General features: G+C 37.4%; 2 protein-coding genes and 1 pseudogene across 4 annotated transcripts; all 3 read right to left on the minus strand.

Moving 5' to 3' along the window:
• Positions 1-3013: 3013 nt before the first annotated feature.
• On the minus strand, positions 3014-20563 carry LOC136283263 (arf-GAP with coiled-coil, ANK repeat and PH domain-containing protein 3-like). Of its 3 annotated transcripts, none has more exons than XM_066171802.1 (29): positions 19569-20563; positions 18603-18661; positions 17950-18064; positions 17406-17464; positions 16723-16785; positions 16143-16200; positions 15882-15947; positions 15684-15728; positions 14643-14738; positions 14112-14186; positions 13612-13655; positions 13356-13418; positions 12919-12949; positions 12521-12624; positions 12118-12187; positions 11487-11543; positions 9224-9294; positions 8450-8514; positions 8127-8190; positions 7617-7686; positions 7304-7395; positions 6596-7212; positions 6150-6210; positions 5930-5997; positions 5715-5824; positions 4995-5055; positions 4745-4794; positions 4371-4426; positions 3014-3835 (listed from the first exon to the last, which is right to left on the minus strand). In XM_066171802.1, the coding sequence occupies exons 2-24, from the start codon at positions 18638-18640 to the stop codon at positions 5973-5975; spliced, it is 2049 nt and encodes a 682-aa protein (XP_066027899.1). In that variant the 5' UTR covers positions 18641-18661; positions 19569-20563; the 3' UTR covers positions 3014-3835; positions 4371-4426; positions 4745-4794; positions 4995-5055; positions 5715-5824; positions 5930-5972. The 3 variants fall into 3 exon arrangements, with proteins under 3 accessions (XP_066027899.1, XP_066027897.1, XP_066027898.1); XM_066171800.1 differs by having other exon boundaries at positions 6591-7212; positions 19569-20560; XM_066171801.1 differs by lacking the exon at positions 4745-4794 and having other exon boundaries at positions 6591-7212; positions 19569-20560.
• LOC136283320 (arf-GAP with coiled-coil, ANK repeat and PH domain-containing protein 2-like) lies at positions 3720-5851 on the minus strand. The gene is made up of 5 exons (XM_066171919.1): positions 5715-5851; positions 4995-5055; positions 4745-4794; positions 4371-4426; positions 3720-3835 (listed from the first exon to the last, which is right to left on the minus strand). The coding sequence occupies exons 1-5, from the start codon at positions 5849-5851 to the stop codon at positions 3720-3722; spliced, it is 420 nt and encodes a 139-aa protein (XP_066028016.1).
• A 295-nt stretch (positions 20564-20858) lies between the features above and the next one.
• On the minus strand, positions 20859-21991 carry LOC131795163 (uncharacterized; annotated as a pseudogene).
• Between the last annotated feature and the right edge of the window lie 2173 nt (positions 21992-24164).

Raw genomic sequence — 24164 nt, forward strand, 5'->3', positions numbered from 1 at the left:
TTTGTATTCTCACTGTTTTCAATCAGATGAAAATCGCATTATGTCGTAAGTTGAAATAATGAAAGTATGGTGACTTCCGGTCAGTCATTGCTACAGATTTCACAGTTTCTCTCTATGGGAAGAGCTACAATTTTAATTCTTGGCAAAGTTACAGCTGTCATCTAGCCAATGGTTTGTTTTCGCCTGCCATCTTTTCTCGACTACTCAGGAAGCTGATATGGGAAACGGAGAGAGTAAACTCCCTCAACATATCTCTACTTAAGTGCAGAAATGCACGCGGTGACCGAAATGGCAGATTTGACGAAACTTTGTCAAACCGAGTGGTTGTTCATGGATTTGGCGATTTTGACGAATTGTAGTCAAATTCGTCAGAGCGATTTTGACGAATTTTCGCCGTTTTTGTTACTGCACGCATTTGTAGACTTCTTTCAGAAACTGAAATGGACACGTGCTAAAAGTGTCATTAATCAGAAATTATTTTGATAGAGGCTTTAAAATGACAATCACAAGTATGGCGAAGGCTTTTGCTTTCTGAGGCAAATTGCACGCTTAGTAGTGTAACCAGAAGAGATGTGACTCATCGCTGCACAATCTCCTTCACCTCCCCCCTCTACCTAAGCCAAAGTAATTTTCTAACTAATTACGAGCGCCTCTAAACACGCATTTTTTTTGCGAAAGTTAAGGGATAAGAATAAGCACTAAGAGTGAAGAAACGATGCAGTTGCAGAATAGTAGGTTGTGAAAAAATTCAGGCTTCGACGGGATTCGGACCCGCTCCTCCCAGATACTAATTGAGCACCGTCGGACCATCTAACCTGAGGACCTACTTAAATTTGGCCGTTCCCTCTTCCTTCATGCGGCTACGCAGCTCAGTTATAGTCTCGGAAGGCACAGGCTTGAAATTCCTCCGATTTTGAACCTTCTCAGGATTTCAGGCTTCTTTTTGGCAATCACTTCAACTGCAACTTATCTGAGAAGATCGGTTCTTCTACCTTACTCAGTGGTACTTTATGTGGCGAGAACTTTTATGATTTTGGTGAGACGGTATTTTGCGAGGTTATATTTTTGCGATCTCAAAACAAGGCCGGCAGATACAAAAGAAGGGAATTAAAATTCGCGATTCAAGCGTTTCAAATTCATTTTAGTTTCCAAAATGTCGTAACTTTTGACGACTGGACGAAAGATATTCGAAGGAGTTTGACCAATCTAGCCGATTCAGATGAAGATGATAGCGAGAATCTAAACACCTATAATGTGTACCACCCACAAGTCAAAATATCGTAGATCTCATTTATTGAAGTTAACAGTATCGCTATACACGTCGGTCTTACAAATCGGAATATTAACGCGCATCGAGTAATTCTTTTAATAAAAACAGCATTTTCCTTAAATTTTCTTTTAGTTTAAGGTGGCTGAAAACAGTTTCCGAAACACCTACTGACTGTATTGGAAGCGCTCAAAAACCAACACTCCCTCTTCGGTCTCCTCGCTGAGGTTGAACCAATTTCACACTTGTTGACTAAAGGATTGAAATAGTGTGCGTGACTTGGCAATCGCTATTATTATGCTAATGTTATTAAACAATTTTTGCGGACTGTATCGGAAACTCCTCGAGCGGTATCCTCGCAACTTCAAGATTTTCTTTTTCGCGATAACGCGCCACTGTTAGGAAAAATTTAACGAATTCAATCTAACCGTTTCAACGTTATGATGCTGCTAAGTTTACATTTGACTGATTTGAACCAACGTAAAGAAATCGAAAGATTACGTTTTGTTTTTCGTTGGACAAATTTTCAACATGTTCTCCTGTTTGTTGCCAATTGGCGACTTGTCGAAATTTCAGTCGCCAAATGTTCTCTCGCAATGGCGACCAAAATGGTTGGGGCTTGGGGAGCTGCGCTAGAGCCTGAAAGATGCTATATTATAAAATGATATGGACAGTTGGCAATCCTCGTAGTTTTATTTAGGTTTGTTTCTGGCAAGAATGTGAAAGGTGGAGTATGTTTTCAGGGAGATTTGTTTTCAAATTAAAATAATTGAAATAAAAGTATTAGATCCCAAGTTTTGTCTGCATTCATAATTATAGAGCTAAGCATTTGGTGTCATAAACAAACCACATTACCACAGTTTGAAATGGAAAACAAAACAAAACAGTTTTGGAAGTGCTTTTTTTTCTACTTGGCACCTTGTTTTTCTCTGAAGTCTCTAAAATGCTTTATTTGCGTCAACTACAACTTCAGAAGTATTTATCTTTGCTTCCTTTGAGTTTATGTTGGCTTCTTCGAAAGAAGAGAATAAATGAAACCTGACGCGGACCTTTTGATTTGCTAATCAGACTAAGAGACAAATTGACAGTGGTCGTAATTAAAATATTTGAGAGGCATTGTTAAAAGTTGACATGCACGCCCTTAAACCTGTTAAACCGCTGAGGAAGGGGGGCATCGGGGTCTATTAGCAGCCGCAATCATCCAAAACCACACAACCGCAAAAAAATTGGATCAAAACCGAAAACCGCATGCAAAACAGTCTTAAAAATTTCAACATCCTTGTGATCAAAACCCTGATCGATCTGATGCAGTGGTGACAAGTGGAGCATACAGAGCTTTTTGGGGCTATTCGAGATCAGTGGAGACGCATAATTGCCGCTCAGATCGCAGAGAAACGGGACTAAAATAGGAAAAACCGAAGTTTTCTGGCACAAAGATCGAAAAGCCAATCTTAAAAATAGCCAAAACCGCAAAACCGAAAATCCCAATACCCCACCTGAAAGTGACTAGGATCTAATTTCTCCTCACACCTGAATCAAACATTGAGGTCACAAGAATACAGGGAATTATCACCAAATAAATCAGCTCTTGTTTGTTAAACAAATTCTCCTTACCAGCCCCTCAGGAAATGTATGGCAAAAAGTTTGGAGAATATGTATACTGATGTCAGGGTGTAAAAAGGTAAACATAAATGACAGGATATATCAAACCTTAAGATTTCACCATTCAAAATGACAAAAATTAGCTGATGGGACTTCAAACAAAAAGGCAGAGACCACTCTGTTTTTATTTTTTTAAATCAATATCAATCTAATGGAGGATACCACTTAGTCTGGTCAAAATCAACTAAATAATGATTCAATACTAGCTAGTCTGTACAATTTTTCATAACTGAGCATTGTAATATTAATATAATCATGTTCAACTTTGACTTTTTGACCATAGTATTCATACAGTCAACTCTTCATTAAACATTGATGTCCTTCCTTCCATTCAGTTGTCATAGGGGAAATTTTATTTACAAATTTCATTATTTTTTTTTACAATGATTTACTGATATGTTTTCTTTCCTTAAGTTATTCAGTGCAAGATTCTATTCTCTGTTCTAAACGATGCTGTTATTATCATGGGGATAATTTTAAATTCCTAATGAATAAAAAATATGTTAATTGTACAGTTCAGTTTTCTTACATTACATGACAGTTAGTAATATTGTCAGTGTGAACATTAATTCCTGATTGATGCAAATTACTACAAAACTAAACATAAATTGGAAATAATGTTTTACTCCTTTTGTGTTTGTGGTAAGATTAAATCTAGAGTGAATATTCAAATTGGTTTCTTCGATGAAATGAGAATTTGTTTGCTTATTTTTGAGGAATGAAACATTTTGATGTGAAGTGACCTCAAATATTTGTTTTCAATTTAAGGTGGAACAAATTGATTTTGTTATCACAGTTGTGTCTGTCTACTTGGTCCACTTGAATCAAAATTGTGTTTAAGCCTGTCAGGGTCTCTGGATGCCATATTAGAAAAATCTCTGAACACATCATTGAACGTAACATCACCTGAAACAAAAAAAATGACAGCAGTTAGTCCTTTAATCCATAAGAGTGACAAGGTTCTGATTTCTCTTTACAATCTATCCCTTATATCAAATGTTCAAGTCACGAGAATGAAGGAAATGATCAGCAACTAACAAAGCTCTTCATGGTTTTACAAATTCTCCTTGTTAGACCCTTGGAAATGTATAGAGAACAGTATGGAGAATATGCATAATGATGTTGGGGTGTAAAGGGTTAACCTTTACACCCCTTTGAGTGATTGATGAGTAATTTCCCTCTGCAACTAATTATAATCATGGATAAGTAGAGTGCATTTGATTTATGATATCATAATATTTTCATCATACTGCTTGCCCAGAAATATCCAGGGATAGTGCACTTTCATTGTAGACAAACATGATGAACAATACAGTGGTTAGATTACATTGCTTACCACTCCTTAAATTCACTGATAATTAAAACAACAACAACAACAACAACAACAACAAACAAAACAAATCAGAAAAAAATAGATGGAGTACTCTTAAAAAGATCTTACCCTGGGCAATCTCATTATCTTCTCTCATTTCTTCATTCAGTCTTGCCAGTCTCAACCTATAAACAATTTCATTTTTCACCGTCTAGTAAATGTTGACAAGTTAGAAATGGACCAAAAGCAGCTATATGTTTACTGTAATAGATACCAAAATAACCTGACATCCAAAAACAAGGTGTAGATATAAAATTTACAATTCCTAACAATGATTCTTTCACAAAAGAAGACAATGACTAAAGACTGCTGTGTGTGAATTCCAATTCCAATTTTTTGGGATTCTTTCATTCCCCTCTTGAAGGATAAATAAAAAAACCAATTCCTAGGAACAGAATAATATTCAGGCAATATCCACTGTTATATTGCAATTGTATACTTACAGAGTAACAATATCTGCATTTGTTTGTTTTAGTGCAATTGTAAGAGGGTCCTGAAATTAACAAAAGAAATTGATCAAGAAACTTTCATGAGCACTGTTTTTACCGCCACTTGTGACCTTTCATGCAACATCTACTGCTTCCTCTGTTTTCCAGGGGAACACAGATTAATTTGGAAGGAAAGACTGGCAGTTCATGGGAAGTTGTCTCCAAGGGCTTTTTTCATGCATCGCTACATTATGTTCACACTCACCTCTCCATTCTCATCAACATCATGCTGGTTACCTCCTCGCTTCAGGAACAAGAGGATAGGACTGAAAATAAAGGAGCAGTATTAATATAAGTGATGACAGATGATGCCACAGCTGGGTGAACTGTTTTAAGCCCTGGCCACACCACTGTATTGTGTTCTGGAGATAGACACTATGCTAAGGAAAGAACTGGTTGCTAAGAGCTACAGGAACTAGGTTTAAGTACACATAGTTATGGAACTTTTACTGGAACACGTGGTTGTAAGTCTTAAACTTACCAATATTCATATATTGATAATAACAACTTGAAGCAAGAAAGAAAAAGAAATAAAATGCTTTGCCTTACAGAAACAAGCAACGTTTTTGATAGACTCACAAAGACTGCAGGAAATAGTGAAGGTCAGAACAAAAATTGTTCTAACAAAATAGTCACAGGCCACAAAGGATTGTGTTTTCCAATCTTATAGGTGAGAGAAGCCTACAGGAACTAGGTTTAAGTACACACAGTTATGGAACTTTTACTGAAACATGTGGTTGTAAGTCTTAACCTTACCAATATTCATATACTGATAATAACGACTTGAAGCAAGAAAGAAAAAGAAGTAAAATTATTTGCCTTACAGACACAAGCAAGGTTCTCAATACACTCACAATGACTGCAGAAAACAGTGATGGTAAGAGAGAAAATGGTTTTAATAGAATGTTCTTTTTGATCAACTCACCCTGTCTGCCCAAGAAGTGCTGCATGATGAAGTGCACCTCTTCCCCTCTTGTCTTTCTGGTTTATTTTAGCTCCATTTTGTAAAAGGAACTCACAAGCTGGTAATGATCCCTTGAGGAAGAAAAATAATAATTTCATTACATGATTACCCTTCCATGAAGGAATTGCAACTACTCAGCATAGCAGAACACCGTCAACAGAAAGAGTCAAACCTACCCCTAAGACAGACTGGTGAAGTGCTGTTTTTCATTCATCTTCCTCATTTACCCAGTTCACTTTGGCACCTGAAAATTTTCCATAAACACTTTCATGACTTGTACATTTTTGAGGAGAGTAGAAAGTTACACACAGTTTGTGCGATTACTGTAAGTATCACTTTCCAGAAATGTCTGTGCAGCCATTAAATAAACAATAAGTGCAGCATGTTCTTGTCTACCTTCTGCAAGTGATGCAGCCATAAGAGGAAGACTCTTCCATTCTGCTGCTTTGAAAAGTAACTGCAAAAAAAACCCACAATTAAAACAAGCCACAAGCAATGTCATGTACCATTAAACTGTTGACCCCTGAGAGTGACCAGCATCTACTTTTTTCTTACAGTATCACCCATGAATCACACATTAACATCACAAGAATAAAGGACATGATCACCAACTAAAGAGGCACTGAATTGTTAAACAAATTCTCCTTGTCATCATGTCACTAAATGTATAGAGAACAGTATGGAGAATATGCATGCTGATGTTTGAGTGTAAAGGGTCAATAATCACCACTAAGTATCATCTTAATAACTCTCAGGACATTACAAAACAGCATATCATATAACAAATAAATAAATAGATAGTGCGGACCTCTTTATTTGGTAATTAAAGGTGCATACCCTACTGGGATGAACTCTTTTCAACACAGCAATCGCTTTCTCCTTGTCCTCCTTCAGTCTTTTCTCCAGGTCACCATCCCCATTATTCTGCACTCTTTCACAAATGGTTGCCTCGTGAGTCAGACCATCTTCACTTATGGTTGAATCAAATGAAACTCCCCTATCTCTACCCTTGTCAGAAGACATAGCTGCTCCGATGGAGGCTGCCCGTCTCCTCTCACTGTCTTGACATGATGTTGATGGAGCACTAGTTCCCGGTCTGTCCTCATCATGTGAGTCACTGCTAGCAGTCTCATCACTGAGAAAACTTGAAGCAACATGTTCTAACTTTTCAGAGTCTTCACTAGCAACATCTGCTGAGAGTATTTCAGCAGGGGCACTCTTTCGGTTGTCCATCTTTGACTTTGACTTCACGGCAAGTTCCCGTTTGAAAAGTTTACTTTTTTTGGAGTCTGTTCTCTCAACAGCCAAATTTGTGCCCCTTTCCTCGTGGTGAACTTTCATTCTTGCAAGATTTCTAATGATCCCTTTGTCCAAAGTTTGACAGTTTTTTAGAAAGGTTTCCAGGGAAACAAACTTATGTTGTACATATTTTAACTTGATCCAAGTCTCTCTTTCACCCCTTTGACAAAAATCATTTGATAATTATTTTCAAAAAATGTTAACTATATAAATTTAGGAATTCATAATTTATTTAAAACAACAAACAGTACCTGCTACTTTGAGGAGTTGGCTTCTTTGTATGGGAGTTGACTTTTGCTTCAAGAATTCCATTGACCAATTCATTTCCCAATTCTGTCATTAACTAAAAACAAAACCTTAAGTTACTATAACATTCATTTTGTTCTATTTTACCAAGTCCTTTTCTTTAAAATTAAAAATATTCTGTCACCAAGTTAGAGATTATGCCTTGATCACTTTGAGACACAAACTCAATTAACATTATGTCAGCACATTGTCCAGTAAAACAGTTGTAAATCCAAAGCATTGTGCTTACAAATAACAAAAGTATGCATCCTATATTACCTTGACTTGCTCTGGTTCCCATGCATCAAGGGTCAATGAGCGAACCTTGGAGACGTGGACACCCAAACTCCTATTAAAACAAGCATTACCGGTGGGTCATTTCTTAAACTACATGACTAAACTACTTTTTGATCTCTCATAATATTATTATATATCAAATTTAAATACTTAGGTAATTATGCACTGGACAGTTTGTGACTCAGTCAAACACACTGCCCTCAACTGATGATATTTGGACCCAGAGGCATGAATTTACTGAATGTTTGTTTGGTTGTTTTACCTGCTAATTGGACTTAAGAAAAACTACACAGCAGCAAAGCTGAGCCTTTTGTCTGCACCACTGATCTTAAGGATCATGGCATAAACCAGATTATTGACAACACATGCACTCTACAATGCATATTGAGATCCTTCTAATATTACAGATCTGATGTAACCATGACTAAGAGCATGTCATTATGGTAAAAGCAAGGGCTATTCATAAAAAAAGAACTTTTTTTGTAACAGTACCTGTGAATACCTGAGCATTCTATACACAGTACAATTCCCATGTTAGTACTTGCCCAGGTTGGATCTAAAGGATAAAAAATAATTTGCATTAGAGTTACTTACTATTGGTAACCACAAAATATAAACCATTAAATTAAAAAAAAAAAAAGGAAAAAGAAAAAGAAAAAGAAAGGCAAAAGCAAACATTCTAACCCATGAAAGGAGGATAATAAAAAAACCCACATTTTCATTGCAAAGGCCAAATGGTATTTAAAAGTTAACTTTTTACACGATCCTATGACCTCAAAGCTACCCTCTCCCACAGATTGTTGTACTATGCTCACCAGTGCTGCTGCAGTCTGCACACTTGTCATTACCAGAGACAGCTCTAATAACATCAAGATTACTTCTGTCATTGAAAAGTAATAAAAACTGTTAAAACACCAAATGAATGTAATTATTAATATTAACTTTTAGTGAACCAGGTCCAAAATGGAGTGTCATCTGTATGATCCAAGAGAGTACTGTCTATGAAATAACAGGAAGGAATGGCACAGTGAAGGGAGTGGGGATGACACAGTGATGAGAGCAGGGACCTGGGCCACAGTGATGAGAGCGGGGATGGCACAGTGATGGAAGCATAGACCCTTGCATTATTGATGAGAGCAGGGATGGCAAAGTAATAGGAGCAGGGACGGAACAATGATGAGAGCAGGGATGGCACAGTGATGGGAGAAGGGATGGCACAGTGATGAGTGCAGGGATGGCACAGTGATGAGAGCAGGGACCATGGCAAATCCATGCAACCCAGCCATGAGCCCCCCACGCAGAAAAGGGAAGCAGACCTCAGTCACACTGAATAAATGGTGGAAAGAGTGGGAAAGGGGTGGGGAAAACTACCTGGATGATGAACTGTCAGTCCAAACCATGCTGCAAGCTCATGCTCAAAGCACGTGCAAGAATGCCTCAATCAGAGAGCACATGGAATTCTGACATGTGCGCATATGCAAAAACTGCTGAATACTACTGATCCTCTTAGTTGTCAACTCTGTTAAATTGCTTTTAACTACATCAAAGAAATCTCCAGCAACAGTATGCAAAAAGCAAGACAATCAAACCTTGATGGTCCAGAAACTTTGTTGAGAGAATCCATACTGTTGCTCATAGAGCCTGGCCCTTGTAAATCACTCTGAAAAAAAATTCAGTATAGACAGTATAGGGATATTCCCTGAAATCACAAATTATAGGTAAGGTGCACATCAGTGACAGCTCACAGAGAAAGTGTGTAACACTATGAACTGTAGTTTTATGAAAATTCCATGAATTTCATGTGAAAAACCCATGAAGATCATTTCATGGCCCATGAATACTGCAAAATGAAATTTCATGGGGTTATTTTTAGCCCTGAATTTTCCATGAATTAGGGGAATTTTTTTCATGACCCATGAATTTCTTCAAAGTCTATATTTATGACCCAATGATTTGCCATGAAAGTCACCAGAATTAATTTCATGACCCATGAATTTCTTTATATGCCTACTTTCACGACCCATGAATTTCTTCAAAGTCTACTTTCATGACCCATTAGTTTCCCCAGAAAGTCATCAGAATGAATTTCATGCCCATGAATTGCAATCACACAGCATTTCATGGGCTAACAATTTATTTGTTTTGGGAGAACAAAATTAATGGGCCATGAATATTCCCTGAAATCTGTTGCCCATGAATTTCATTGATAAATCCATAGGCCATTAAAAGTGGTATTAATGAGTTCATCACAGTCACTGATTTATCAACGAGCTGACTTTCATGATCCGTGGAACTGACTTGTTATAAATCTATCCACTGATGGAATTTTGGTGTACAGCGCGAAAACTGTCGAATGAAAATGTCCCTAAACATCTTAAGTGGCCTTTGTTAACGTAAAATGTACAGGAAATCACAAAACAATGACTAAAAACAATGGATCTTCAATTTGCTCCTTTGTTGAGACAAATGGGGCTGGAGGCAATGACCCAGATGTTTGATCCTCACTTTGATTTTTTGGGGCATTTTTGCCTTCGCCATGCCTGGACGACTTTGTTGATTTTTTTTCTGCCTCACTACTGGCTTTGATTGTTAGCAATGACTCTGGAAACCTGTTCAAGGCCTTCTCTTACATTCTTACGGCTGAGGAATCTTCTAGGGCTTTTCCCGTAAAGCAGCTGCAGAGTACAGATGCTTAAATTGCACAGCAATAGTACGCATTGCATCTACACGAAATGTGGAACAAAACAATGAAAAATCAATCACTTTGTCACCTCAATTTGGAACTTTGAATAGTGTGCAAATGTAACCTGAAAAAAATGCTATTTTTACCTCGTTCATAGAGTCGCCGGTTAACAGAGTCAGGCCATCTTCTCAGTCGGGATGAAACGTTACCTTCATGTATTCATTGAGATTGCCTTCTACAACATCGTTGTTGATTTCGTGATCGCTTTCACAGGAATCACTGTCGATGTCAGCTCTGACTTTCTTGGACTCTTGAAAATTCAAGGAAAATTTTCATGGTCAATGAATTTTTAACATATTCACAGGATATTCATGGGTCATGATTTGCTGCAACTCATTAAAAACTAGTGAACTTTGACACCATGAAATTTTGGGCTTGAAATTCATGGGTTTCTCAGTACCTTTGAAAAGGCCATGAAATGCCATTTTCATGGGTATTTCATGGCTTCTAGGTCACTTTACTCAATATTTCATGGGTCGTGAATATGGAAATTTTCACAGGTTTTTCATGGGATTTTTCAGGTCTTTTTCATGGCACTGAGACCATGAAAATGTCATTGATTTAACCATGAAAATCCTGTGAAAAATCTGTGAATTTACAATGAATTATTTCACAAGATTTTCATGGGTTTTGAGTTCATAGTGTAAAGAATCAATTTAAAAGTTGTGAACATTTTAAACAAGAGCTAATGAAAAAAGAAAAAAAAAATGGAACAGTGTAACAGTGACCAAAAAAGTAGCCAATAATCTATTTCATGTGCAGCTAGTGAAATTGATTCAAGGTATAAATTGAACAACTTGTCCCTGTGTCATGTAATTTTTATACAGTAGTTTTAAGGAAGGTTCTTGGAGAAAAGGACTGAAAGTACATGTGGCAATCTTGAAAGGTACCATGCAATTAATCTGGGTAGCTGCTAATTAATGAACTTTAATATGCCAAATAAATAAATAAATATATATTGCTTGGATTCATCAAAACTGCACTGCCTTGTCCTCAGTCACATTTTCTTGGATTGTCTCTGAAATCCTGAGGTCAAGGAACCATGACTTAAAAACTACCCACAGGGATCACATGCACTATGCGCAAGTAAGTAATTTCAATTCACCCACCTTATCATTGTTACTTTGAATACTGGTTGAGCTATTGAAAGCCTTGTCAATACTGGCCTGTGAATCACCACATAACAATTAAAATTTTAGTAACAGTATTTTATTAGAAACTTTCTTATTGATCACCAATTAAAATTTTAGTAACAGTATTTTATTAGAAACTTTCTTATTGATCACCAAGTTAAGGATTCACTTCTCTGCCAACACAACACAACAATTTCTATAAAAGCTGATAACTTGTTTACTTCTACTTCAAGCCTACTTACTACAAGTTTCAGTTGAGAGAGGGGCAACAAAAGTTTGGTGACCACATTTTGATGTTAAAAATGGGGTTGTTATCATGGGCAACTGGTGCTGTTTTCAGGGTCATTTGTGTCATTTGATTTCTTAACACTGTCTCACATGCTTGACAGTTTATGATACACTGCTCTTGAGATTTGGTTAACATTGGAAACAAGGAAGGTTGCCCTTGAAAACAACATTATTTTACAAACAAAACAAAACCCTGTCACCAACCTCACTCCACACCTCACTCAAGTTCACCATCAGCAGAAATTCACCCACAACATTTAGTGTACATCCTTAGACTCAGTTCCTATGTATTCCACTTGCCTCAATTTGATAAACTTACCTGCATAGCTTCCATCCATTCCACTTGCAGTGCTTCACTATCTGCTTGTAAATACCATGATCTAGTGATACAGAGTAGAAGATATCATTTTCAGTTAACTCTAAACTCAAAAAGTGATTAACATGTCACTTCTCCCTATAATATCTACACATTATCCAGCAAATGGGTAACAAGAATACTCAAACTTATCAGGTAAAGAGAATACTCAAACTTGTTAGGAAGAAGTTGTTATCTTGATCTAACACCAATTCCTGTAACCAATTTACAAATGTCTTGCAGTTTGAGGGGAGAATTAACAATCAGATCTTGGAAACAATAACTATTGGTCACTCAGATGCTATCAATTCTGAGTTGTCTACTGTGTATTTGACAGATTTGCAAAAACAGAATTCAGTAGCCTTACTTTGTTGGTGATACCACTTCAAACATAAATCTTCTTTCCACTGTTTCCTCTGCAAGCCTAACTTTACACAATCGAAGATCTTCAACAAGTACTGTTTGATCATCCTGCAAAATTGAATGCAAGTGATACATTAACTGCATGTCATCATCGAATCCCTTCAATCATTTGACTGTACAACTGAAAAAAGGTTTTAATTAAAAACTTCAATAAATTTACTAAGTATTCACAATTCAAAGCATGATAACATATGTGCATAAATAGGTGTATGCACCTGGCTGTTGACATTTGCAGCATGCATGTGATTGACATAATCAGAATGTGACACCAGAAATTGCACTTAGTGATCACAATCGTGAGTGTGTGTAATCTAAATATTACATTCATCCAGTCATACACACCTTTAATCTCTTCTGAACTGTGAAATATCGCCTTTGGGAAAATAAAAATGAGGTATTTTAAAATGAAATTATTTAAGACCTTAACCCTTTACACCCTAATATCAGTATGCATATTCTCCATACTGTTCTCTACAAATTTCATAAAGGGACCAACAAGGAGAATTTGCCTGACAATCAATAGCTTTTTAGTCAGTGATCGTCTCCTTTATTCTTGAGACCTTAATGCTTGATTCAGGTGTCATATTGTAAGGAGAAATTAGATGTTAGTCACTCTTAGGAGTTAGAGGGTAAATCAGCTGCTGCAGTTTTACTTCAGTGTCAATCAGTATCCCATTAAAAAGTACTCAGATCCACTACAACTTCTGAGAGTCAGAGATCTAACCTGTAGAATATTTCAGTCTAAATTCACCCCTAACTCACTGCTACCACACACTCACCTATGCCAACTTCTAAAAGCATTACTGCTCTTTTTAAATAAGTAGCCTTCCATTACTAAACAACTGCAAACAAATAGAAGATGAAAATTAACCCATAAGCACATGAACACAAACATGATTTTCACCAAACTGAATGCACAAGATTCACTCCTCAAAGTAAACAGAGAAGTTACAAACTTTGAGACTTCCCATTGTGAATGATGTAAAACATGTATTGAGTATTGTTCAGACACCATCAACAATTATAACAGTTTACCTTGCATCATTCAGGTTTCTTCTTCCTATGCATCCACTCTCCTCCTAAAATCACAAATCCAAGATAGCAAGCCTTGAGTAAAAACCATGAATCTCATAATCTGGTGTTTGACAAATTTTCTGCCCCTTGTTTTTTGCACATTCGACCATAGAAATCTAATGGAATGGTTTCATAGACATTCCAAATCAATTACAACTCACCCACTAATCTCACTATCTTTTTTTGTTTTCTCAAAGCCTTGCAACAAGACTCAATCTCACTTTATTAGGGGGAAATTGAATGAAAATGGGAAATAGAAAATTACTAGTAAATGATAAATGTATGGAAACAATAACCAATGCATAAGTTTTGTACCCAACTGTACAATTTTTTTGCCTGTCTTTACCTTGTTTTTAAACAAAATTCGAAGGCCCATGTTAGGAAATTTTAAATGGCTCTAAGGACAGAGCAAAATTTTCAAGATCTTAAATCATTATCGTAATAATTGATATTATACCCACCATTTTCTGGACCAATGTGTGTCTCTCTTCCATCTCTTTTTTGTCCATTGTAAACTGGACTGACACTTCTTCCACCTGGATTACAGAATTTGATACACAGTTGTTAAGAGTCACTATCAGCAGACTATTTCCAATTGATCAAAACCTGTCCTCTAATATTTTAACCCTTTCACTCCCAGGAGTAAAGTTGATAAGAAGATTGAAAAATATCTGATGGGGGATACTGGTTGATAATTACAACCAAATTCTCAGAGCTTAAATTATAAGAAATATATGGCAAATGGTGTGAAGAATAAATCTTTAGATCCTAAGAGTGAAAGTGTTTCAATTTTTAAGTTCACAACTGCTTCTGAAATAATGAATCATTGTTTAAAATTAATATACAAACTCTTCCATCAAGGAACAAAAAATCCTAAAAGGTCTGACAGAACAAGACAAAGAACACCAAACTTGTTGAATGTTGCACCAATGGTATAATAGAAGCCAATATCTAGTTATCAAATTATTAATAGTAAATCAAATTCAACCCACTTGATTTGACACCCTCTTCATGTATGCATCTAAATCATTCATCAAATCATAACCTTGATGAAAATATGTTGACTGGGCATGCATAAACTTCAGAATCTATAACAGGAACAAAAACAGACAAGTTCAGTTTCTTCTCCCAGTCAGTCCTACTCATTCCATCTGTGCTAAGACTTCTTTTCGCATTTGCAAGGACAAAAGAACCTGTTAGAAAAGATGGACTATATGCATGAAGAGGTCTAATTAACACTGCCATGTTCTACAAGGATTTCCAGCACTGAGAAAACCTGCAACTGCACATGTGTAAAATTATAATTATATTTTAAATGTGTTTGACATCACAATCAGCTGCTGACACATCACTTGTTTATTGTGCCACTCTGTCAGGCTAATAAATGAATAGCTAAACATTCACCATTCTTAATACAAGGTTGTTTGGTAAATTTGTGACCATGGAAGGCAAAACAGACACTAATGGAAAACTGTTAGAATAGCAAAAACACACAGATGACAAACGGTTGATGAACAGTCCTTGAGGCATTTGAACAGTTTGCCTAACCATTTAAACTGGTGAATAAATTATTTGAGAGGTTTGGTCAGCCATTTGAACAGATGAGTAAAAATTTTTATCAGATGGGCAAACCATTCAAATGGGTGAATAAATTAATTGAACAGTTTGATTAGCCCTTCAAACGGTTTGCTTAGCCATTCAAATGAATGAATAAAACGGATAATGTCAAATGGACTGGCAAGCCATTCAAATGAATGAAAATATTATTAAACCATGATTGGTTGTGCGATTGGTTTACCAATCATATGGATGAATGAGTTGCTTAAATGGTTTGCGAAACCGTTCCAATTGCATGGCTTGATCATGGAATGGGCAATTATACTCTTGTCATTTAAGGCCTATAGTGATTAAATAGTAAACAAAATAATATGTGGTCTCTCGTATATAAGGAATTTTCCTTCAAGTGTTCAACTAAACACTGCAAGAAGAATTCCATATCTCTGTGCATCCATCTATTATTCTCTACTTCTTACAGTGTCTAGAACATCAATCCTTCTTCGTGACTGTAAAATGTTGATCTGCAATACAAAGCATGGTTTTAAAAAACTGACAATAGTTCTTGGAAGGGGGATAAATTTCATGCTTGCTTACTAGACAATACAGCAACTATTGACAGAGATTCAATGAACATAACAAGCTCAAAATCGTCACTTCTACACTTTATCTACAACCTGGAAGGCATAGTCCAATGCTGTGTGGTTAAAACATGTCTGATTAGCTTTCACTGCATTCTTAACCTGTTTTGTGGAAATAAAAAATAAAAAAAAAAACCATTAAATTAACTACTAAGTATTCAGTGTGGTCCTTCAATCGTCATATATAATACAGATTGGTAGGCACAGTAACACACGGCAAGTTACATGTACAAACATCTAGGTGGCTATGCAAAATTTTTAGCAACTACACATGAAGCTCTACAACAATAATCTAACCTCCTCCACTTCAGAGGCCTTACAGTGATGTGGAAGCTGTGCATTTCTTGTCAAGGCACTAAAAAGAAAACAAAACCAAAAAAAAATTCACTCAGTCATACTATGGAGTAGTGTTTCAAGTGGTGACCATTTTTGTCACCAAATTGAATGGAAAAAAATTTGGCTGATACATTTTTAGCAAAAGTCGCTAAATGGCCGATCTGTGTGCAGATGCCACATAGAAATCTGAAAGGTTTGCATTTGTCAAAAATCTTTATGATCTACATGCACAGTCATAAACCAGTTCCAGGCTGTTGCCACTTCCTCTTTCCTTATTCAAGTGTTGAGTCCTGAGATGTTAAATTAAGTGAACCTTACAATGACTGCTGGCTACTGTGGTGTTGCCTGCAACTCTGATGACTTTTTTCTGATTTTCAGTTGCCAAATGGCAATAAAATTTTGAGCTTAGAGTGCTAAAGAGCCTTATCTCAAAAGCCAATGGGCAAATAAGAGAAAATCCAACATGACCCTTTAGTTACAGCACCAATTATTGAGCTCATGTCAAAAAGGACAGTATACATGTCAAGTATTACACACTCACTTATCCAAATCATCACTGACTTTGTCAAACAGCTTTTTAGCATCCTTAACCTTCTTGACTTCCCTGTAAATGAGAGAAAATAAATAGTATTTAGTTTTGCAAAGATTTTTGATGTTCATCTACTTTTTGAGCAGCTACAGGTATGTTCTAAAATTGTAACAATGACAACACACTTAATTTTCTTTTAAGAGTATATTTGATTCAATAACTATTATTTAATTGAAGTTGCATCATAACAACTGTTTTAATTCCTGCTTTTAACAGCTGACAGTGTCAATTGGAATCTTGAATCAATCTTGAATTGTGTAATTAAAACAGTTGTAAATAGGCTCATTTTACCAGAGGAGGCAAACAAATCAACTGTCACAACTACATTGTACAATCAATGTAAAAAAATGAAAAATTCACTTTTTTCTTCTTTACTTTCCATTTAACTTCTCCCACAATGTACCTCTCCCCACTTCAAACTGTCCATTGCTGTGTAAGAACTATGCAAATCTTAGAAGGAAAAAACTTTTACAGAGAGAGGAGATGGATTTAGAAAGGTTAAGGAATTGAAAAGATGTGATTTCATCAAAATTTTCAAAATACAGGTGGGTGTTAACCCTTTTGTAGTGCAATGCAGGTTATCCAATTTCTCTTTTTAAGACAAACCTGACAAGAATTTTCACAACCACACTTACTCTTTGATAAAAGTTCTCAGTGTGCTTGAGATTGATTTTTGTGCTTGCTCTAAAAGAATCTGAGGAAAATACAGATACTGGTTATTTCACCAAACATGTCATCGAATATCCAATTCTAGGTGATGTGAGAGAAGAAAACATTTTTTCTCTATGCAAGGTATGAAGTCAATGGTGATAAAAGTGAACTGTCAAAAACACGATGTACACATATACAAAATGTATTGCAAATAAAAGAGTTATCAGTTTATGCTTGTTCTTGTTTAAGGCTGGGTGTGGGGTATGTGAAGCCATATAAAAGGTTCGCAAATCTCCACTGTAACAGCTTCTGTTTACCACCAGTCTAATGATATAATCAACATATTGTTCTCCATGACTGCCAGAAAACAAACACAACAAAATCACAAAGGGAAACAATTCCATGTAGAAAATTTTTTTTTCTATAAATCATTTTTACTAATTGAAATATTACTTTTTAAATAAGATTTGATTTTAAGGAAGGACTATGGACTATTATAGAGTTGACAATTGAGGAAATCTCACTCACTGATAGGAAGCTCTGAAGCTCAGTCAGAGCAGAAGAAAACTTGTCCAGTGTGAATGACACCAGCTCATCTCCTGCAAAGTACTTTGTCAGGTTGTCAATACCACTCACTAAAGCACTGAAGGAAAAGTGACGAAAGCCTTTATGTGAAAATACAGTCATGTAACTAACAAACAATTCTTGTCTGAACTATTCAATTCCGAACTGTGCTATCTTAGACTTCAGGTGCCACAGGAAACCAACTTATATCATTGGGTGACCTGTATCACTTTGCTGTTATATAAAATATGTTATGACCTGGTCAGGACAACCCTCATATGTGAAACAAGATCCTTTAGAAACCCAGTAATCCTTTAACCCTTTACACCCCTGCATCTGTATACAAATTCTCCATACTGTTCTCTATACATTTCCCATAGTGCTGAGCAGGAGAATTTGTTGGACAATCAAGGTTTCTTTTGTTGGCAAACATTTCCTTTATTCTCATCACCTTAATATTTGATTTAGAAGTGATACGTTAAGGAGAAATTCAATGTTAGCCACTGTTAAGAGTCAAAAGGGTTAAAGAGTAGAGCTTTCAAAAGAGGGAGAAGTGAAAGACCAAGAGAAAAACCACAAAAAGAGATCAGAGTTCTTTAATTGTGCACTAGTATTACCTGGTGGATGAGTTGAACTGTTTCCCTGTCTCTACCATTCCACCACAAAGCTTGATCAGCTACAAGGAACACAAAGGCAAAAAATTATGTTGAACTGATGCTGACAATACTGCAATTTAAGAATGCATCTTATTCAAAGTTATTATAAATTAAGTTCTGCACAAAACTTGGTACTTATTTTAAACACAAACAAGAAATATTTAGCTCCAGAGAGCCTTATGGTGTTTACTGGCACAGCAATACAATACTGATATTGCTGAAGTATGTGCAAGCAAGATTAAAATCTTGCAGACTGAAAAAAACAAACACCAATTTATACTTGAGGATATTTAATTCCTCAATAACATCGATCTTAAATGCCACAAGGGCAAAGACAATGTGACACAATTGAAACTCTTTTCATAGTAAACAGAACGTACATAATGCACTTCAAAAGAATTGAGGCAGAAACTAATTAAATTAGCAACTGGAACTCTTCATTGACTGATTTCAATATTTTTTGTAAAATGTTTGTTTGAAATGAATAAAAATAACTTAAACGTAGGTGGGCAAAAAGACGCTCTTCCGGTAAACACGTCTTATCATTAGCCCAAAGCAAGACAACCAACTAAAATGCGGTTCCGGGTGGAACTTAAAAGATCACAGTAACGTCATTGTTGCGGTTTAACACGAATCAAAGTTATAGCGAATCAATGTCAATCAGCCTCTCGTTCCAAAGATGGAATGTCACCATGTCATCATCATCACACGGGGAATCGTACGATAATATTCCATCTTCCTATTCGTCTTGTTTTCTGCTGTTTCCTTGCTGCTCCTCGAAGTCAGAGCGTTCGAGGCTGACCGGTTCGCCTGGCTAAATTTCTCTTTGATAGAGGTACAAAGGAAGAAGTTTCAGCTATTGCCACCGTTGTTTCCTGTCTGACAGAGCGCTGACGCACTGCTGCAACAAATGTTTAAGTCCCTCACCTTCTATATGCTCTGTACTGTCACCTGTAAAGGTAGTAACAGTTGAATTGCTGGTATGGCCGACAGGATCATGGCACGTTCAAGTAAAGGATACTAAGAATTTCGATTTGTAAAATAGTACACCGCCCAACGGGTTGTCCCCTTTAAGCCATCTTTTGCTGCATTTGCAAAGTTTCTTGGGTAATCTAACACCGTGGGGGTTTTCGAGGCCGTTAAGCATTTCAACTGACGTAGCAGTCTTAGATGCCTGGTTACCCTTTGGGCCATTGAGGATTTTTGGTTAATTGGCAACTTCGCTTCTGATATAATTTTCATTGCCACACAATAACTCAAAGAGTGTCGCTGGAACAGCCCGACCGCCTCCTGAATGCTAAAGAGCCTGTTCGCCTGGTGCTTTTCGTGGACTGAGAAGATCGATTTCGTCATAAATTCTCGTCAACGGACGTCCCGGTTCTCGGTTCGTTTAAGTGATTATTTCCCGAATCCCGCTCCTCAAAATCGCCGATTCCCGAGTCCCGTTTATGATAGCAATCCCACATCTCGCTCCCCTTTTACTTTAAATTCCCGGATCCCGGCCTTTAAATAAGCCCAATCCCGGATCCCGAAAAACCTGTTGGCGACCCTCAAGCATCAGCAATTGCTTGCACTCTATCTGCCAACAAAGGCTCTTTTGGCTGCACTGGACGAGCCAGCTTCCTATTCGCTGCTTCGACAGATGATTCGACAGATGATCACGAGTGGACGACCAGTGGGGCAAGATTCCATCCTGGCCATAGTATGACCCCATCTAATACCATAGAGCGTAGGTTCAATGGGTGACACACACATATTGTTTTCCACTTACATTTTCGTAAGCTCATTGATAAACAAGGCGATCTACAAAGGCTTGGCCGCATTTACAGGTATACCATTCTTTGGAGAAGCCAACTTCCGCCATCTTAACCAGCCTGACTTATACATAGAGACAGTGGAGGGAGCCTTCGATCCTAGCTGCAAACGTAGAAGGCCTGGAAAGGGAAAAAATCCCCCCAAAACGCTCAAACAACTTGATCTTCGGCCAAATCAACCCAAAATTACGGGTCAAACAGGCCACAAATACGGGCGAAATCGGGCCAAAATCACGGGAAAAATCAGGCCACAAACACAGGCCAAATCTAGCCAAAAGCATGGACGAACTCTGGCCAAAAACACGGACCAAAGAGGCCTAAACACGTGTCAAAAAACGCAAAAAATAAGTTACACACGCCGATTAAGGCCCACTCTCATGCTACGCGGCTATAGAAAAGAATCTCACTGAAAATCTAAGCGTAAAGCTATAACATTCTGAATTTTGGGCAGCCTCGAAAGACTGACGCATGTGATTTATGACTTTGCTTCTGTCCTGGCCCTTCTAGCAAAAGGTTGCTCATAGCCGGGAGGGCAAAAACTTCTACCACGAAAGGCTTAAACTGACATCCCTGACGTAAAAAAGGCCAAAAATATGACGAGGGCCACTCTGCAATGATCGAGGTTGTGCGACTAACACATGATGTCAGATGACGGACGGAATTGACCACCAGGCTGACTGGGGGACAAATCCAATATAATTGTTCTTACCACTCCCGTCTTGCACCAAGGCGTCCACCCCATTGGAACCAGGAGAAGCGAACTTCGAGTTAAATCTTGGATCATTGTCATAGGCTGCAAAACGGTCGATTGTGTGGGGACCCCACTTGGCATCCACTAGCCGGAAAACAGATGGATTCATCTTAATCGCAAAACCTACCGAGCTGATCAGCTTTCTCATTCAGCGATCTGGGAATCTACTGCGACTCGAGGGATATATCCCGTGCAGAACAAAACTGAAATAAAGATAATGTAACCAACTAGAGGCGAACTTTAGAACTACCTATGGACACTATTCTGGAAACTCTCTGATTATCAGTGAAAACTTTTACCCTCTGGTGCGTAAGCTGGCCCGCGAAGGACAGTAACACATCGTAGATAGCTTTCAGTTCATGGAAAGTAGAGCTTTGACCGAGGTCACCGAACGTGAACATACCGGTGGCCGCTAAACCGTCTAACGATGCTGAAAACCCGCCAAAGGCGACATCGCTTGCATCAGAGAATACGACGGTAGACGTGTCAGGCGGAGGTCGAAGAGAGTAACTATTAAATGAACCGATGTACGAATATCAGAATTTCAACTCTTCCAAAAGTGCTGCAGGGAAACGAAAGGTTTGATCCCATCCTGATCGAGACTCGATCGCTAGGTGCATTTGTCAGGTGAAAAGACGCGAAATAGGACCCACTGCTAAGGAAAGCGAAATTATGGAGCCCGCTATTCTAGCAAATTTGCGATACGTAGACGACTCGTCCATGATTGCGGTGCTCAGAAGATTTTTAAGCTTGAGCACCTTCTTCTCTGGAATTTAAAAAGCCATGGTATTGGTATTGATTACAAAACCCAGCCATTCGCCTATCTGCAAGACCTGCGAAAAAGTAAGTAAGTACGTAATTTTATTTCAACTCTGGTTAAGGAGGCCGATTAGGCCCCTAGCAGTACATGCTAATATGCCGAGAAAAGTAAAATAACTGACAAAAAATTGAAAAATGACTAATGACTAACTTTCCAACTAGTTAAAGTAAGTAAACAATCTTAACTCTTAAAATTATAACAGTGAGAAGATCTTAATAGACTGTACATTGCAAATGTAGCTCTCTTACAGCATTCCTAAATTCTTTAAGAATTGTCGTTGAGCGTAGTTCATCCGGTAAGGAATTCCACACTTTGGCACCAATAAAAGATGTAGATTTTAAGCCAAAGGTTGTAGTATTCTTACGTGGGGCGACGAGCTTGTTGGTGCCTCCTAAGTTTTTCACATAATTTCGCACGATAAACAAGTCGCTTATATTCCGGTAACATGCCGTTTAGAGCTCTAAAAATCAATATAGCAATGTCCTGTAGTCGACGATTAGACAAAGTTAAACCGTAGTCATAATTATCATAAAGGGGCACCCGTTTGTTGTAGACACACCTTAAAACTCTCGCCTTTCCAGCTTCTGATTATCAGACTCATTACAGTTGAGCCAAATAGCAGAACAGTAAGTGAAGTAAGACATTACGTACAAGTTGTAGAGGCACATTTTCAAGGAGATTGATAGCATGTTCCTAAGTCTGCTCAAAACATTTAACTACTTTCCAACTTTCTTAGTAATCTTGGCAATGTGTTTGCTAAAATTTAGCTAGTTATCGATAGTTACACCTAAAAGATCTAAATGGTCTACGATTGGAACCTGCACATCATTAATACTAAAGGAAAGATCACCAGGATAGCTTTTTCGAAGAATAATACCCTTACATTTCTCGGGATTGAGCACTAGCTTGTTATCATCAAACCAAAGACTTGCGACAGCAATATCGCCATTGATTACGGACTTACGGACCACCTCAGGATCGCGATCACTTAAAAAAATTTGGTTATCATCGGCATAGTTGGACAAATGAGCACGATTAATATAAGAGAACAGATTACTTGCTAGCGAACATGAAATATCCATAGTGTGCCTACTTGTCGCCACCGTTTATTTGCATATCGAGGCATAAATCACTACAATTTGTAAAAAAATCTAACATAACACTCTTACCTTGTTTATTTATGATTTCATAAGACCAATAAGCTGTTTCGGTTATTATATTACGCTTGGGTATTACTTTTTGCCGGGAGCCCAGGTTTTACGTTGTGTTTTCCCCTATCCCATTTATATCAGAAGCTGGTCACGCAATAATTGATACCAACACAAATTAATATTTACCCTGTATGAGGATTTTGTTTATGTTGAATTGACAATATTACAATGCGTTACTTTTGTGGTCACTAATCGTTGTTTCAGTAGCAGCGCAGCAGTTCAAAGCGGGTTGTTGCTGAAATTTATAGTGTTTCTGGCTGGAGAGCAAAGCGTGAGGCTCTGGGAATAAAAACTCTTAGGGGCCTTTTACATGATATCGGAATGAGTTTTGTTCAAGAGCGAGTTCATCCCGTTTGTCACATGATACCAGAGTAAAATTATTCGAAACGAGTGATTTCTGAATGAGTTTATTAAGGTTTTCATTCCAGAACGAAACACTTATTCTGGACGACCTTTTGTACTGTATAAAGTAAACGCGGTACGGCTCTCATATCTGTATGAATCCTCTTTAGGAGCGAGGGAAGCATAGAAAAAGGACGTACATACTTGTTTTTACAAGGGAAATTATTTTGCATGTAAACGCGGTATGAAATTCATTTCTTTCCGGAACGGAACCCAGTTTGGAATAATGTAAAAGGTACCTTAGGGACGGACCATTATATTTTTTCCAATTGCACTATGTGTTTTCTTCCATTAAGCATGTGCTCGATTTTTTCGGGGGGTTATACCCCGACACCACCCCCCTCCCCTACAACTTTTTATGTGATGAAAGAATTTGGATATATATATATGTATTACTCGCTTTTTTTTTTTTTTTTAATATTACCGAGCGAATTTCAAGTGATAATTTCAGGAAGTAAGAAGCAACAACATAAGGATTCCTATCAAAGCGAGCCCCATTTTCAGTCATACCTGGTCGGACACCTT

This window comes from Pocillopora verrucosa, chromosome 9 (assembly GCF_036669915.1).
Source record: "Pocillopora verrucosa isolate sample1 chromosome 9, ASM3666991v2, whole genome shotgun sequence".
Taxonomy (NCBI): domain Eukaryota; kingdom Metazoa; phylum Cnidaria; class Anthozoa; order Scleractinia; family Pocilloporidae; genus Pocillopora; species Pocillopora verrucosa.

Coding starts and splice junctions, on each gene's coding strand:
- LOC136283263 (XM_066171801.1), bottom strand. CDS start 18,640: ATGGTAGAGACAGGGAAACAGTTCAACTCATCCACCAG. Junction 14,187..14,642: donor TGAAGAGGGTGTCAAATCAA/GTGGGTTGAATT, acceptor TCTGTAATCCAG/GTGGAAGAAGTGTCAGTCCA. Junction 7,213..7,303: donor CCAACTCCTCAAAGTAGCAG/GTACTGTTTGTT, acceptor TTTTTGTCAAAG/GGGTGAAAGAGAGACTTGGA.
- LOC136283320 (XM_066171919.1), bottom strand. CDS start 5,851: ATGAAATTATTATTTTTCTTCCTCAAGGGATCATTACCAGCTTGTGAG. Junction 5,056..5,714: donor GCACTTCTTGGGCAGACAGG/GTGAGTTGATCA, acceptor CTTTATTTTCAG/TCCTATCCTCTTGTTCCTGA. Junction 3,836..4,370: donor AGATAATGAGATTGCCCAGG/GTAAGATCTTTT, acceptor TTTTTGTTTCAG/GTGATGTTACGTTCAATGAT.